This window comes from Condylura cristata, unplaced genomic scaffold, assembly GCF_000260355.1.
Source record: "Condylura cristata isolate star-nosed mole 26May11 unplaced genomic scaffold, ConCri1.0 scaffold00008, whole genome shotgun sequence".
Classification (NCBI taxonomy): domain Eukaryota; kingdom Metazoa; phylum Chordata; class Mammalia; order Eulipotyphla; family Talpidae; genus Condylura; species Condylura cristata.
Window position 1 is genome coordinate 63380158 of NW_004567109.1, and position 14768 is coordinate 63394925.

The 14768-nt window shown below is 47.2% G+C and overlaps 1 protein-coding gene across 6 annotated transcripts in view; it reads right to left on the reverse strand.

Annotated features, from left to right (window-relative positions):
* Positions 1-14733, reverse strand: part of PHYKPL (5-phosphohydroxy-L-lysine phospho-lyase) — a 25199-nt gene extending 10466 nt beyond the window's left edge. For 4 of the 6 annotated variants that reach the window (XM_012722341.1, XM_012722340.1, XM_012722338.1 and 1 more), the window contains exons 1-8: positions 14649-14733; positions 13803-13921; positions 12591-12750; positions 10514-10588; positions 9365-9452; positions 9163-9279; positions 7713-7795; positions 7279-7504 (exon numbers count right to left, since the gene is read on the reverse strand). In XM_012722341.1, coding sequence (XP_012577795.1) covers positions 7279-7504; positions 7713-7795; positions 9163-9279; positions 9365-9452; positions 10514-10588; positions 12591-12750; positions 13803-13921; positions 14649-14707 — 927 coding nt within the window. In that variant the 5' untranslated portion in view covers positions 14708-14733. The remainder of the gene's footprint in view (positions 1-7278; positions 7505-7712; positions 7796-9162; positions 9280-9364; positions 9453-10513; positions 10589-12590; positions 12751-13802; positions 13922-14648) is intronic. The other 2 variants (XM_012722339.1, XM_012722343.1) reach the window with 2 other exon arrangements.
* Between the last annotated feature and the right edge of the window lie 35 nt (positions 14734-14768).

A 14768-nucleotide genomic window follows, 5' to 3' on the forward strand; every position in this document is an offset into this window, starting at 1 on the left:
CCGTGGGGATTACAATTGAGATGAAAAAAAAATGTGCAAAATGATGTGAAAATAAACTTTTTAATAAAAAAAAATACTTTCAGAGATTAAAGACAAAAAATTTCTTTTGTGCTTCAACAAAACATTGGTATGCTCCACAACATCAGTGATACAAATGATTTTGAACACTCAACCCCTATGGCAAGGGAAATAAAAGTAAAGTAATTGGGGTGACTTCAAATGAAAAAGCTTTTACATAGTGAAAGAAAATATAAACAGATTAAAAAGATCCTACTGAAAGGGAGAAAATATTTATACATGACATGACTGGCAAGGGGCAAATACCCAAGAACTACAAAAAACAACCCAATTAAGAAATGGGCAGCACGGGCCCTCCTTGATGGCACAATGGGTTAAAACGCAGCACTGCAAGCTCGCCGTAGCTACTTCAGTGCGAGTTTGATCCCCGGCCCGGGACGTGATCCACATGGCTCAGCAGACCTTTCCTGATCTGTCCCCTGCTCCCTTCAGCAATGTACTTTGTCATGCTATCTGTTCTGCTCCCCACTCTGTCCCTGGTGAATTCCCTCACTGCCCCTGTACCTTTGGCCTGTACCCTAGTTCTGTATGCATAAATAAATCTTAAAAAAAAAGAAATGGGCAGCAGAACTGGCCAGTTCACCAAAGAGGATATCTAGAAGGCCAGAAGATGCATAGAAAAATGTTTATTATTGTTTTTAATAAGGGAGATAGATGCAGGTTAAAACTATGATGCGATGGCACATAAAAAAAGTACTGGTGGCCCTCCCTGGTGGTGCAGTGGGTTAAAGCACTGCACTGAGAAGCTAAAGCCACTTCTTCATGAGTTCGATCCCGCCTGCCCCGGAGGTGACCACATGGCACGGCAGACCTCTCTTGACCCACCTCAGCAGGTACTTCGTTGATCTGTTTGTTCTGCTCCCCACTCTATCTCTAAAGCCTCTCACTGCCCTTGAGCCTCTGGCTTGTACCCCAGTTCTGTATGCACAAATAAATAAATCTTTAAAAAAAAAAAGTGCTGGGGAGGATGGGGAGAAAGAGGAATCCCATTACACTGTGGGTAGGAATGTAAACTGGTGTAACCATTTTGGAAATTGAGCTGGATTAAAAAATGGAAAATGGTGTATGACTCAGCATTCCCACTCTTGGGCAACCAAAGATTGAAACTATCCACTCAAAAAAATACATGCTCTAGTGTTTACTGCAACACTATGTACAACAGCTAGGACATGGAGGCAACTTAAATGCCCATCAAGAGAGGAATGGTTCAAGAGTTATCCACACAATGGAATATTATTAAGACATATGGAAAGATGAAATGCAGTCATTTACAGTAAAATGGAGGAAGTTCAAAGGAATTAATTATGTATAGTGAAGCCAGTCAGAACGATGAAGACAAATCTTGGACATTTACATAGCAGACAATTTGGCAAAGTAAAACACTCAAAAAACAAAACAAACAAACAAAAAAAACAAGTGGGCACTCCCTGGTGGTGCCATGGGTTAGGACACAGCACTGCAAGCTAGCCGCAGCCGCTTCAGTGCAAGTTTGACCCCAGCCCCAGAGGTGACACACATGGCCCGGCAGATCTCTCCCGACCTGCCCACTGTTCCCCTCAGCAGTGTACTTTGTCCATCTGCCTGTTCTGCTTCCCATGCTGGTGAATCCTCTCACTGCTCCTGTACCTCTGGCCTGTACCCAACTTCTGTATGTATAAATAAATAAATCTTTAGGAAAAAAAAAAAGTGGCCATAAAGAAGTGAAGAATGGGAGAGAAGAATAGTCAAAGGGACTTAAGGGATGGTGGTGTGAAAAAACAAACTTCAAAGATCACCATGAAAAGTGAAAAGACAACCCAGACAGGAGGAAACATTTACCAATTATATATTTGATAAGGATCTGGTATCTAGGACATAAAGAATCCTCACAATTTCACAATAAAAATACAATCTAATTAACCCCCTGGCAGCGCAGCGGGTTAAAGCACAGCACTGAGAAGCTAAAGCCACTGCCGCATGAGTTTGATCTCTGCCAGCCCCAGAGGTGATCCACAGGGCGTGGCAGACCTTTCCTGACCCCCCTGCTGCTCCCCTCAGCAGTGTACCTCGATGATCTGCCTGTTCTGCTCCCCACTCTGTCTCTGGTGAATCCACTCACCATCCCTGCACCTCTGGCCTATATACACCCAGTTCTGTATGCACAAATAAATAAATCTTTAAAATATATATATATATATATATATGTAATCTAACTAATAAAAGCAAACGATTTGAATGAACATTTCCCCAAAGAATAGAACCCAGTGGTCAACAACACATGAAAAGAAGCTTAACAACCATCATTAGCCGTAAGGGAAATACAAATTAAAAATGAGACTTCACACTCACTAGGACAGCTATGAGGACAGAAAATAACAGGTACTGGAAAGAATATGGAGAAACTGGAACCCTTATACATTGCTGGTGGGCATGAATTGGGCTGGGCTGGGAAACAGTTTGTCATTCCTCAAAAGGGTCAGGTTGCCATCTGACCCTGCAATTCCACTAACACAATCTCAATAGAACTGAAAATCTCATTATACACACACACACAGCCATGTACACAAATGTTCACTGCAGCATTATTTTGTAATAGCTAACGTGGAAAGAACCCACATTTTCATTCACTGAAGAGGACACAGTCATAAGTAAACTATTACCCATAAAAAGGAATTAAGTACTGCTTCATGCCATAGCACAAACGAACCTTGAAAATATTATGTGATAGAAGCTGGATACAAAAGGTCATGCCTTGAGGGATTCCATTTATACGAAATGTTAAGAATAGGCAAATCTGTGGGACAGAAAGTTAACAAATGCCAAGGCTTGTAGAGAGGACGGCAAGGAACTGCTGTGAGCGGATATTGGGTTTGCTTTTTGGTGATGCAGGTCTTCTGGAATGACAACTGTGGCGATGGTTATACAACTCAGTTGAGTATACTAAAAGTGAATGAGTTGTACTTGAAATTGAATCCACTGACTTGGTAATTTAAAAGAGTAAATTTATAGCATATGGATTTTAAAATATTATTTTAATATAATAAATATAAAATCAGTGACTTTAGTTTTTGTCAAAGCAACACTTGTGTGCACAGCAATAACAGAATATACATTTAAAGCTATTGAAAGAAATAAAAAGGGCCTAGATTTTATATTAAGCTAAAATATTTAAATATGAGATGTAATAAAAGTATTTGTAGGCATGCAAGATCTTAGAAAGTTTGCAATATGGGAACTGGTATTGAAAATGACTTGGGGTGAAGTACTTGTAATGCAGATACTTAAAATAGGGAGGACTAAATGAGACAGAAGAGTATGAGAAAATGAAATTACAAATTAAGATGTTATATATTTATTTGTTTATATTAAAATATTTTATTTTTTTTGTGTATGGAAAAACAGGTGTAGGCCAGAGGTGTGGTATCTGAGAGGATTCACCAGAGACAGAGAGGGGAGCAGAATAGGCAGATCCACTGAAATACACTGTTGAGAGGAGCAGTGGACAAAACAGGAGAGGTCAGCTGCGCCTCCTGGAAGGGGATTGCATTTGAACTCAGACCACCGGTGGACCAGGCCATTGATGTGGTAGCAGTAAATCTTAACCCTTAGACCACCAGACAGGGCCAGATATTAGTTACATTTAAATTGTCTGAAGTCATTGCTTTAAAGTCAAATATAATAGATAATAGCTAGTAAATATCAACTCCTAGCTTTAAGTAGGTAAAAGAAACACATAAAGCACAAGCACACACAAAGCCTGTTATCATTATCAGCTAAATGTTAGCCAAAAGAAAGCTGAAATAGCTTTGTAACAGTAGAAAAGATAAAATTTAAGACACAAATAATATGAGGAATGGAAAATTTTATTTCATGTGATAAAAGATCCAATTCCCAGAAAACTGGACAGTCACGTGTGAAAGAATGAAACCACTATCTTACCCTATATAAACATATTAATTCAGGGCCCTCCCTGGTGGCGCAGTGGGTTAAAAGAACAGTACTAAGAAGCTAAAGCCACTTCCGCATGAGTTTGATTCCCACTTGCCCAGGAGGTGATCCACATGGTGTGGCAGACCTCCTGACCCGCCAGCTGCTCCCCTCAGTAGTGTACTTCGTCGATCTGCCTGTTCTGCTCCCTGCTCTGTCTCTGGTGAATCCTATCACCCTCCACATCTCTGGCCTGTACTACAGTTCTGTATGAATAAATAAATAAATCTTTAAACTATATATATTATATATATGTGTGTGTGTATATACATATATATATATGTATTAACTCAAAATGGATTAAAGACCTGAATGTAAGACTTGAAATCATAAAATTCCTAGAAGAAAACATAGGTGGTAAGTTCTTTGATAGCAAGTGGCAATCATTTGATTTGATATGAAAAGTAAAGGCAACAAAAGCAAAAATAAACCAACAGGTATATGTCAAACTAAAAAGCTTTGACACCAAAGGAAAACATCCACAAAATAAAAAAAAGAGTCAAGTAAGTGGGAGAAAATTATTTGCAAATCATGTGTCTGATTAGGGGCCAATATCCAAAATATTTTAAAGAATTCCTACAACTCAACAACAACAGTAAAAAAAACCAAACCCCGATCATATGATTAAAAGATGGGCAAAGGATCTGAAGGGACACTTTTCTAAAGAAGACACATTATGCCCAATAGGCACGTAAAAGGTGCTCAGCACTAATCACTGGGGAAGTATAAATAAAAAACACAATGTGATCACCCCAAAGACCACAGAGTGGCTGTCTCCAATACAAGAAATAAATGCAGGCAAGTTTGTGGGACAAAGGGACCCTCACACCTTGTTGACAGGAATGCAAATTGGTGTAGCAATTATGGAGATCATTACAGAGTGTGTCAAAACTTACAAAATAGAACTACTGTATGACCCAGCAATTCTATTTCTGAGTATTTTTCCAAAAGAAATGAAGACACTTGCATGTTCACGGAAGCATTACTTACAGCAGGGAAACAAGACAGGGAAACAACCTAAGTGTGTAGTGATGAGTGAAGGAATAAAGAAAATGTGTATACATGTAGACACACACAATGGAATTTTACTCAGCCATTAAAAGAAAGGAATGATGGCACATCTTAAAATGTCTAGCAACAACAAATGTTGGTGAGGATGTGGAGAAAAAGGAACTCTCCTATACTGATGGTGGGAACGCAAACTAGTACAACCACTATGGAAAACTGTTTGGAGGTTTCTCAACCTGCTAAAAATGGAGCAATCCCACTCCTTGGTTTCTACCCAAAATACACAAAAACACGGATTCAAAAGGACACCTGCACCCCCGTGTTTATTGCTGCTTTACTTACAATAGGAAAGACATGGAATCAACCTAAATGCCCAAAAGTAGATGACTGGATTAAAAAGATGTGGTACATATACACAACGGAATATTACTCAGCAATCAAAAAAGATAAACTCATGCCTTTTGCAGCAACATGAATGGAGCTGGGAGGAATCATGTTTAGTGAAATAAGCCAGAAAGAAAAATACCAAACAGTTTCACTCATAGCAGGAGCATAAAGGACCAGGGGGGTAAAAAATAACAATGAACAACTATATACCAGAGAGATTTTATGGGGGTAGAGCGGAGAATGGGATAAAAAATGGGGTAAGCGGGAAGTGCACTGGACTATGGTGATGATACACAGGTGATTTGGTGATGGGAATCCCACAGTGATTACAACTAAGATGGCAAAAAGCACAAAATGATGTAAAATTAAACTATTAAAAAAAAAAAGAAGGAATAGCATCATTTATGGCAACATGCCTAGGTATCTTAAGGGCATTATACTAAGTGAAATAAGTCAGACAGACAGAGAAAGACAACTATGATATGATTTCACTTACATGTAGACTAAAACAAACAAAAACCGGACTCTATCTAAATCTGGGAACCCATTGGTGGCTGCCAGAGATTGGATGTGGTAGGAAAGATGTGGGGCCAAAATGAGTGAAGCTAGTTAAAAGGCACAAACTTCCAGTCATAAAGAAGCTGGCTCTGGGCGCGTAACATTCAACTAAAACAAGTGATGATCGTGGGAGTCAGAGTGATATTACCTGGGGTGGGAGGATGGGTGGGCAGGTTGTCAAGGTCTGAAGTTCTATCTGGCATGATGGCTTCTTAGATGCTTAAAATATTGGTGAAAGTGATGAGGACTTTACAGGAACAGAGGAGGAGTCTTTTCTGAACCAAGGATGCTACAATCTAACTATGTGCACTCTTCAAGGGTGACAAAGCAACAAGAATCAGTGTCTTGCTTCACCAGGCTATTTTTCGCCTCACACAACACACTCGATCCTCCTCACAGGGCTAATTCCGCCTTACCCTCTAGACCTGGTTCCCAGGACTCAGCCTCCATGGCATGTCCCGCACCCTCCTCTGCCTCTTGCCTGGTGTCCTGCGTTCAGCTGTGAAGACACAAAGCTGGCTCAGCCCTTTTCCATGCCACTGTGGCCATGTCGATGAGGCTGCTTTCTCTGAAAGCAAACCTGTCTAGGGCAGAGGAGGCTCCCTGGGCCTAGCGTGACGGGTTGCTGAAGCACCACCTTCACACCTCAGTGACCTGCTCTGCCAATCTTGACTACCATGCAAATCCTGACATGTTCCATTCCCCAGTTCAAGCTGGCTGTTTTGGGTAAGTCAGTGAGTTCTGCACCACAACTCTGTTCTTTCCCACATCCTGATCTGGACCTCCCTTCTTCTGCCTGGAAGTTGCTCCTCCAGTTCTTTCTCCATGCTACTTGCTGGAGGCTCTTCCCAAGTGTGTTTCAGGTCTTGTCACTCTAGAGTAAAGCCCTTCCATGGTTTCTGACTGCACTCAGCAGTCCAGAACTCTTAGCTCTTTACAAAGACACCCCTGGTGACCACAATGCTTCCTTCACCCACCAATCCCACATGCCAACACCAGGGACCCTCACTTAGGGAAGTCCTGAGCCCTGTGCCCAGGACAGGGGTCATGCCCTCCTCTAGTCTTTGGCATCAGAACCCAGCACAGTAGGCAGAAGAGGAAGTTTGTGTTCTTTCTACATATTTTGTAAGACATGATTTCTTGTGGCAGCTTTTGAATTAATGCTAATTTTGGAGGAGGCTTTGTGTTTTATCCTCTGACCTGTTGCACCCCACCCTGGAAAGCAGGAGTCTTAGGAGTCTTGGTGGGCTCAGTTCTCCTGGCTTCAGAGGCTTCACTCACCGTGTTGAAGTACTCGATGCCAGTGGCTTCAAATGCCATTGCCACAGCTTGGGTTGTGGCCACGCAGGCAACAGGGTGGCCGTTGCCAATGGACTTGCCCATGGTGACAATGTCTGGGATGAAGTCTTCCCCCTGCAGCTGGAAGGCCCAGAAGTGCTTGCCCGCTCGGCCAAAGCCCACTTGAATCTCGTCTGCCACAAAGAGCCCTCCGGCCCTGTGGATGTGCCTGTGTGGAGGACAGACAGCTGATTGAGAATGGCTGTGAGGGGATCAGCCTCAGAGTCTCGGGTTGAATCCTCACTCTGCCAATGGAAGGTGGCACCACTATTTTCTCAGGGGCAAACAGGTTAGGCTGAGTTTGGAATTTGGAACATAGGTTAGGAAGTCCCGTTCCAGTCCTGCTTTCCCTGGGGCAGCCCCTCCAACCTACTCACTTTGCCACTTCTGGGAAGTAGCCCGCAGGGGGAATGATCTGCCCGCCCACGCTGGGCAGAGACTCAGCGAAGAAGGCAGCAATCTGTGGATGAGATGGACAGATGGGATGTCGGGAACGCCATGGTGGGGGTGCTGAGTGGTAAGTGTTCTGCCAGTGCTGCCTCAGAACTGGTGCCAAGCAGGATGAGTCACTGCCATCACTGCGGCCCCTCTTCTGGCTCACATTGCATCTGAGGTCTGTGACTCAGTTTTCTTTCAGGTCTCAAACCAGATCTCACCACCTGGATCCCTGTGGACCCCTTATACTTAGCAGGCCCCAGGTGGGCTTAATGATTTCTCCCCCCATAAGTCCATTCCATCTTTGTCCTTCCATCTGGCAACATGCACCACTCCTGTCCCTTCTTTCTAGGACAGAAATCTGGCCCTGCATCCACCAGTTAGCACGGTATCAGACCCCGCTCTGTAACATATCTGCACCCCCCTCCCTTCACCCAACACAGATATTTCCACATCCAGCCTCAGCCACCATAGAGGCCATCCAGTCCTTCAGCCCATGCACCACTGCCTGCCAGGGCGATGCCTCTATGCAAACCGCTGATCACTGTCCCGCTGAAACTCTTCAAGGATCCTTTTCATTTATGGCTGTGTTCTGTCTTGGGGCTACTTCAGAGGCCACTATTGGCACAAGGGAAGCGTGATGAAGGATGATGGGGTGGGAAACGGCCCCTACACCTGCTGCCAGCAGAGCAGTCTTGTGTGAGGTTGGTGTAAGTGCTGCTGAAAAACTGCTTCATCTGACTTGGCTGACTTTACTACCCTTGGTGACCTGCCTGTTTGAGATATCCCAGTCATCACTCCTTCAGGGGGGTCTTTTAGGGGCCTCACACCAAGAGCTTATTGCCTTCCCTCTATTGACACAACTGCTGCTCTTGCAGGGCACACATGACACCTGTCTGCTGTCCCCGTCTCCTCTACATGCCCTGGGTCCAACCTCACATCACCTGTCTTCAGACTGACCCCAACTGAGTGCACCTTCTGGTCTTTATACCTCTTTCTGAAAACCCTTCAGAGGGCCCATGATCAGAGACCTCACCACAGCACCAGCACATAGGTCCTGCCTGCTGGGAAGTTCATGTCCTGCAAGCTCGGCCTGGCCCACAGGCAGCGGCTCCTCTCCTCGATGTGGTATGTCTTTCCTCTTGCACTCCCCATCCCACCCCACCCCACCCCACCTGAAGTGGCTAACTCCTACTCTCCTATGACTGAAACCAGGCAGCACCTCCTCCATAGCCATACCCATGCAGTCTGGGCCAGGGATCCCTGCCGTGCTCAGGACATAGCCCCACCTTGGCTTCCCAAGGAGAAGGGGCTGCCTAGCATTAGCATTGAGTGGCAACAGGAAAGTGAGAGTCGCTGTTTGCTGGACCAGACACATGCAGATGCAGTTACCTTCCTGCCCTTCTCCTGCGCACTGCTGACCATGCGTTTCACCTCGTTGGCATAGGCCATAGCTGGATTGGGGTGGTCTTCCCGGTAGGGGCCCCGGTAGGTATCTGGGAGAGGTGCCTGCAGGGAGCAATAGCACCTTGTCATTCGGGCTGGGGGCGGGCACCGACCTGCTGGGCTTGCTGTTCACTTGGGCAGTGCATACCACATGGACCCACTCCTTCTGGCCATCCAGGTCCCGGAACTTGTAGGGGCTGATGTCGATCAGGGAGCTCAGGTGACCATGATAAGCACTGGGGAGAAGAGTGGGGCTGGGTTCAGACCAGGGGCCACATATTCCCTGCCCCTCACCTCAGGAGTCACACTGGGAAGGCCAGCCTTTTTGATGAAGCTCCCAAGTCTGGGGGACTCAAGGTTGGAGGCTCCCATGACCAGGGCTGGCACTCACAGGGGCACTGCTGTCAGCAAAGCCTCCTGCAAGGCTGCTCAGGAGCCATGTAATGGTGGCTAGTCATTTACCCTCCCCGGGTCTGGTCTTTCCTTTATCCTTCGGGTTTGTAATGAATTTTTTAATTGAAGTAACAGTGGCTCGTTATTCCATTATATAGCTGTGTAGATTACTTATTATTATTTTATGCTTATTGCCAAAGAGTATAGTACCATGGTCATGATACAGTTGACCCCTTGAGCCAAGTTGTCTGAATTGTACTCGGCATATGCTCCAGCCCCTGGGCCTGGATCTTGCGCAGAGGAGATGGTCAGTATGTGGGAGCTACAGTGGGAAGAAATTTTTTTTTTTTATGATTTATTTATGCATACAAAAACTGGGGTACAGGCCAGAGGTGCAGGGGTTAAGATGATTCACCAGAGACAAGAGTAGGGAGCAGAATAGGCAGACTGACTGAAATACACTGCTGAGGGGAGCAGCAAGCAGGTCAAGAGAGGTCTACCAGGCCACATGGGTCACCCCCCTGGCTGGGGATCAAACTTGTGCTGCAGTGGCTGGGGCTAGCTTTATAGTGCTGTGCTTTAACTCACTGTGCCACCAGGGAGGGCCCAGGAACATATCAAAAAATGTGGTGGGACCAACACTCCCTCCCTTACAAAGCATTTCTGTTCCCAATATGCTACCCTTCCCCCCCCCCCCGCCACACCCCCAGAAGGCAGGTCCAGGGGAGAGAGACTCCTGGTGTGTGTGGGATGCCTCAGTGGCCGGTCTACTACCTCATGCTTTCCTTGGCAGTCAAAGCCCCTCTACCTCCTGTCCAGTGCATCCAAGGTCAGAGCCTCACTGATCCCCAACACGTGGGGGGTCCAGCCTTCTGGAGGAACCAAGTCAGTGAGGGGCACTTACTGGTCTAATACCACCACATCCCAGTGTCCTGTGTACCGGCGGGCCAGCCTCAGGGCCAGGTCATTGGCTTCCGATCTACAACACAGAAAGTGGGCACTGCTGGGATAGCCACCCAAGGAACTCCTCTCCTGGTTGCTGTTTCCCACAGAAAAACCCAAAAGGAAGGAGCTTTTCTAGAAGTAAGAATGTTCTCTGGAGTCTATTCGTTAGTCATTCAAATCCATGCAGTATTTATTAAATACCTCCTCTTGCTAGGATCTGGGGCAAGCACAGTGAGTAAAACCAGCAGGACCTGACCCTCTAGCATGTGCCATAGAATCCAAAAAGACCAAGCAAAGAATGATCACTGAGCTCATGGGACCAAGGTGAGAAGAGAGGACCAGGCGAGTTCTGCTGTGGGGTGTCATAGGCTGAATTGTGCCCCCAAAATTCACACGTTGACATTCCAACCATCTAGTACCTCAGAATGGGTCTGTATTTGACGACAGAGTCTTCAAAGAGATGGAGTTAAAATGGGCCCTAACCCAATCATACTGATGTCCTGATAACAAGGGAAGATTTGGGCACAGAAAAAGACACCAGGGTGCCCATCACTGAGGAAAGACTGTATGGAGACACAATAAAAAGTTGGCCACCTGTAAACCAAGGAGAGAGTCCACGAAGAAAACAAACCAGCGCACACCTTGTCCATCCAGTCTCCAGAACTATGAGGAAATACATTTCTGTTGTTTGACCCCTCAATATGTGATATTTGCTTGGTAGCCCAAAAAGAATGCTGTGAGGAGGCAACACCTATCCTGAGCCCTGAGGTAAAGTTTCCAGGTAGTGAGGAGTGTTTGCAAAGGCCCCGTTAGGGGGAAAGAACTCTGGTGCTTAGGAACTGAGAGGACAAGGGAAGGACCAACAGAGGACAGGACAACACAGGAGGGGAAGTTGGGAGATGCGTGAGGCCAAGGCCAGAGGCACTCAGAAAGTGGCTGGGGTTTCTTGGCGGTGTCCTGCTCAGCATCTGTCTGTCCTTCCTTCCTCTTTCCCTGCTTCCTTCCTTCTAACCAGGAGTGCACAGGTCTCAGCAGCTAAGATCAGAAAGCTTTTCCTGAGAGAGTGATAACTGCCAATACTGCAGAGACAGAGGAAGACAAAGGCAGTAAAGAGGCCCTTGGCTTTGGCACGATGGATGTCACTGGACTCCACGGAGTAAAGGCGGTGGTGTAAGGTAGCAACTGTCCCTCCCTCCACTGCTAAAGGAGCTCCAACTCATGGACCTTGCCCTTGCTCTTGCCAGGGAGGTTCTAGCCCTGGCTTTGCCATCACCTGTGAGGATGACTGGCACCTAAAGGTGTGCATCCCTGCCCTTCTGACTCACTTGCCTGATTAAAGCGTTGCGATGATAAATAGATTCTGCACTTGAGGGGTAGGATTCTGGGTGATGGGCACTACCTCCCTCTGCAGTGCGAGTTTGCACCTTCTTCCCCAGCTTCACTGGCTTCTTCTGGCTCCTCACATGTGCTGGTTGGCATGCCCAAGGACCTTTGTGCCGGCAGTTTTTTGTGGTGACCAAGCTGACAAGAACACTTCCCGTGGAGAAGGCTTCGCATTTAGTCTTGGTCCAGCACCATGTTTTCAAGGAAACCCTACTTGACCCTCACATGCTAGTCTCCCTACTGCTTCTGTCCTTCATTAGCCCCTATAATGACCCCTCCACCGGACCCCTCTTTGTAATCTTGTATTTCTTTAGAGAGGCAGCCCTCTCTAAATCACCTTCTGTTTCTGTTCCTTACTCCGCCAGCTGAGGGTAAGGATTTTTGGCTGTAGCCCCCAACCAGGTTAAAAAAGAAATAAAGCAACAGGCTGTCTCAGTAAGCCCCAACCTTCTTGGCAGGGAGTTAATGGCATTCCTTACTAAGAGACCTGGGGACTAGATGTGATAGAGTAAGCACAGGGTTCTACAGCAAGGTAGCACAGGCTAGCCCAGGAAGGCTGCCTCTCTAAAGTAAACACTCAATTGGCTACATTATACTATACCCACAATTTTCATCTCCCCTTTTTGCAATGGGGCTGGCTGCAGTCCACTTACCCAGAATTGAGGAAATAAAACACACAGAGCTTCTCCGGCAGAGTCTTGGACAGCCGCTGTGCATAATCCACGATGTTGTCATGTAGGAATCGGCTGTTGGTGTTGAGCTCTTGGTTCTGATCATGTGCTGCTTGGACCACGAGAGGGTGGCAGTGTCCAACTGGAAGAGGCCTCCATCACAGTCAGCTCTGCTCAGCCAGTCCCACCCTGCCTCCCCCTGGCCCCATCTGTAAACCTGGAGGGAGAAAGTGGAGGGGAAAGGGAATCTGAAAAAGGGGGTAGGGAAAAGAGATGCGGATTCTAGAAAGAGAGATCTAGAAAAGAGTTCCTGAGATTTGGGCAGATGGCAAAAGCTCTCTGGTAGAAATCCTAGCTAGAAAACCCATTTTTTAAAGGAAGCTTCTTGAGGCCTTCCTCTTGACAGAAACAGGAGGGAGGGAGAGGAGAGGAGGTATGGCATGGGATTTGGGGTACAGAATGCTTGTTAACAGGCTTTACTTTACTACTCAGGGATGCTAGAAGTTATCGTTAATCTCACTGGCCTACCTAATGACCGGGTATGATAATAATGGCTAACATTTATTGAGTCATTGTATGCCAAGCACATTCAAAGTCAGATACACAAATTAACTCCCTTGATGCTCCAAACTACCTTGAAGTGCATATTTAGTATTATATCTGTTTTGCAAATGCACAGAGAATTAAATATTAAATAACTTGCCCAAGATCATAAAGTCCCCAAGGTGGAGGTTTTGGGGCAGGGATATAAATGTAGCCAGTCTGGGATTAGAGTTCCTGCTTTTAACCTCCAATTGCCTGCTAAGTCATGAAATTCCTTTTCTTACTCTCTGGTGGGGCCATCAGGGTTCCTGCTTTAGTTCCTTTGTCTGGCACACAAGATGGCACTGGGGCTGAAGTCTTGCCTTGACTTCTAGCACTTGCCTAGGGTCCTGCTCTGTTGCTGGTCATGGCTGGGAACTGGACCTCAGGTTTCCGACTCCCACTCAATTTTTTGACTCCTACCCCATTTAGCATAGTTACCACTTGGAAACGTCTAATGCTACTACTGAAAGACTGGGCCTCTTCTGCACACAGATGCTGGTTCAGCCCCACCCGAGCTATCTGCACAGATCTGCAAGCTAAGGATCACCCTTGGAACAGATTCAGTCTTGGGGCTCTTCTCCTGCTCCACCAGAATGGGACGATACTGACCGTGAGCCACATTGTTGATGCAATCGATGTATTCTGTCCCCTGTTCGTCATACATGTACTGCCCTTGGCCCCGGACAATCTTAAGAGGATCCTCAGGAAAAAAGAGTCTGCAGGAAGAGCTGTGGGGACAGGCAAGGAGTATATAGACACAACTGAAGCCCTGAAGGGAGAAAGCCTCCCTTACCCCTCTGGAAGGGACACAAGCTTGAAGAGCAAGAGCTTCCCTGCCTCATCCTCCCCGTCCACCGGGTTAAGAGAACTGCTAAAATGTAAGCAATTTTAAGTCTCCGTAGGCTGATTTCCACATAGGTCCCTTTGGTGGGGTTGGGGGGAGGAAGGCAAGGTGACCAAGCCAGACCCCACTGGCTTGGGGCTTCCTAAGGCGGTGTTTCTTTGCTGGCACGGACGTGAGAGAGGTGACCCCTACTAGCCGGGGACTTTCAGCCGTCTGGGGCCAGCTGCTGCCTCCCTCGTCCCTTGTCCTATGGAAGCTCTCCTCACAGGTCCAGGCTGGACTTTCTCTGAGGTTGCCTGTGAAACGACTCCCCACTCCACCCAGACTTCCAGTCACTCTCGGGCCAAGTCCAGGTCTTGCTGGCGTGTCGCCACTGGGCGAGGTGCTCCCGAGCGCGGGTGCAAAGGCTGCCGAGGGCCCGGAAACAGTTTCCCTCGAGTAGCGTGGCGGCCCAGAGAGGACGCGCGGGGGCGGCCGCCCGGCTGACTAGCTCTCTGCCGGGCCGGCGCGGGGGCGGCGGGGAGCCCCGGCCAAGGAGGTCGGGCGGGGCTGGAGTTGGCGGGCTCCGCGCTGGCCCTGCGTGGGGGCGCCGCCAGCCACTGTCTCGGTACCTGAGCAGCCGCTGCCTCAGGGCCAGAGTCTCGGCCTTGGCGCGCCGATCCGCGGCCATGGTGTCTGGCGGTGGCGCGGGGAACTCCGGCGAGAGCGCTCCCGCGCGGCCTCGGCCTCCC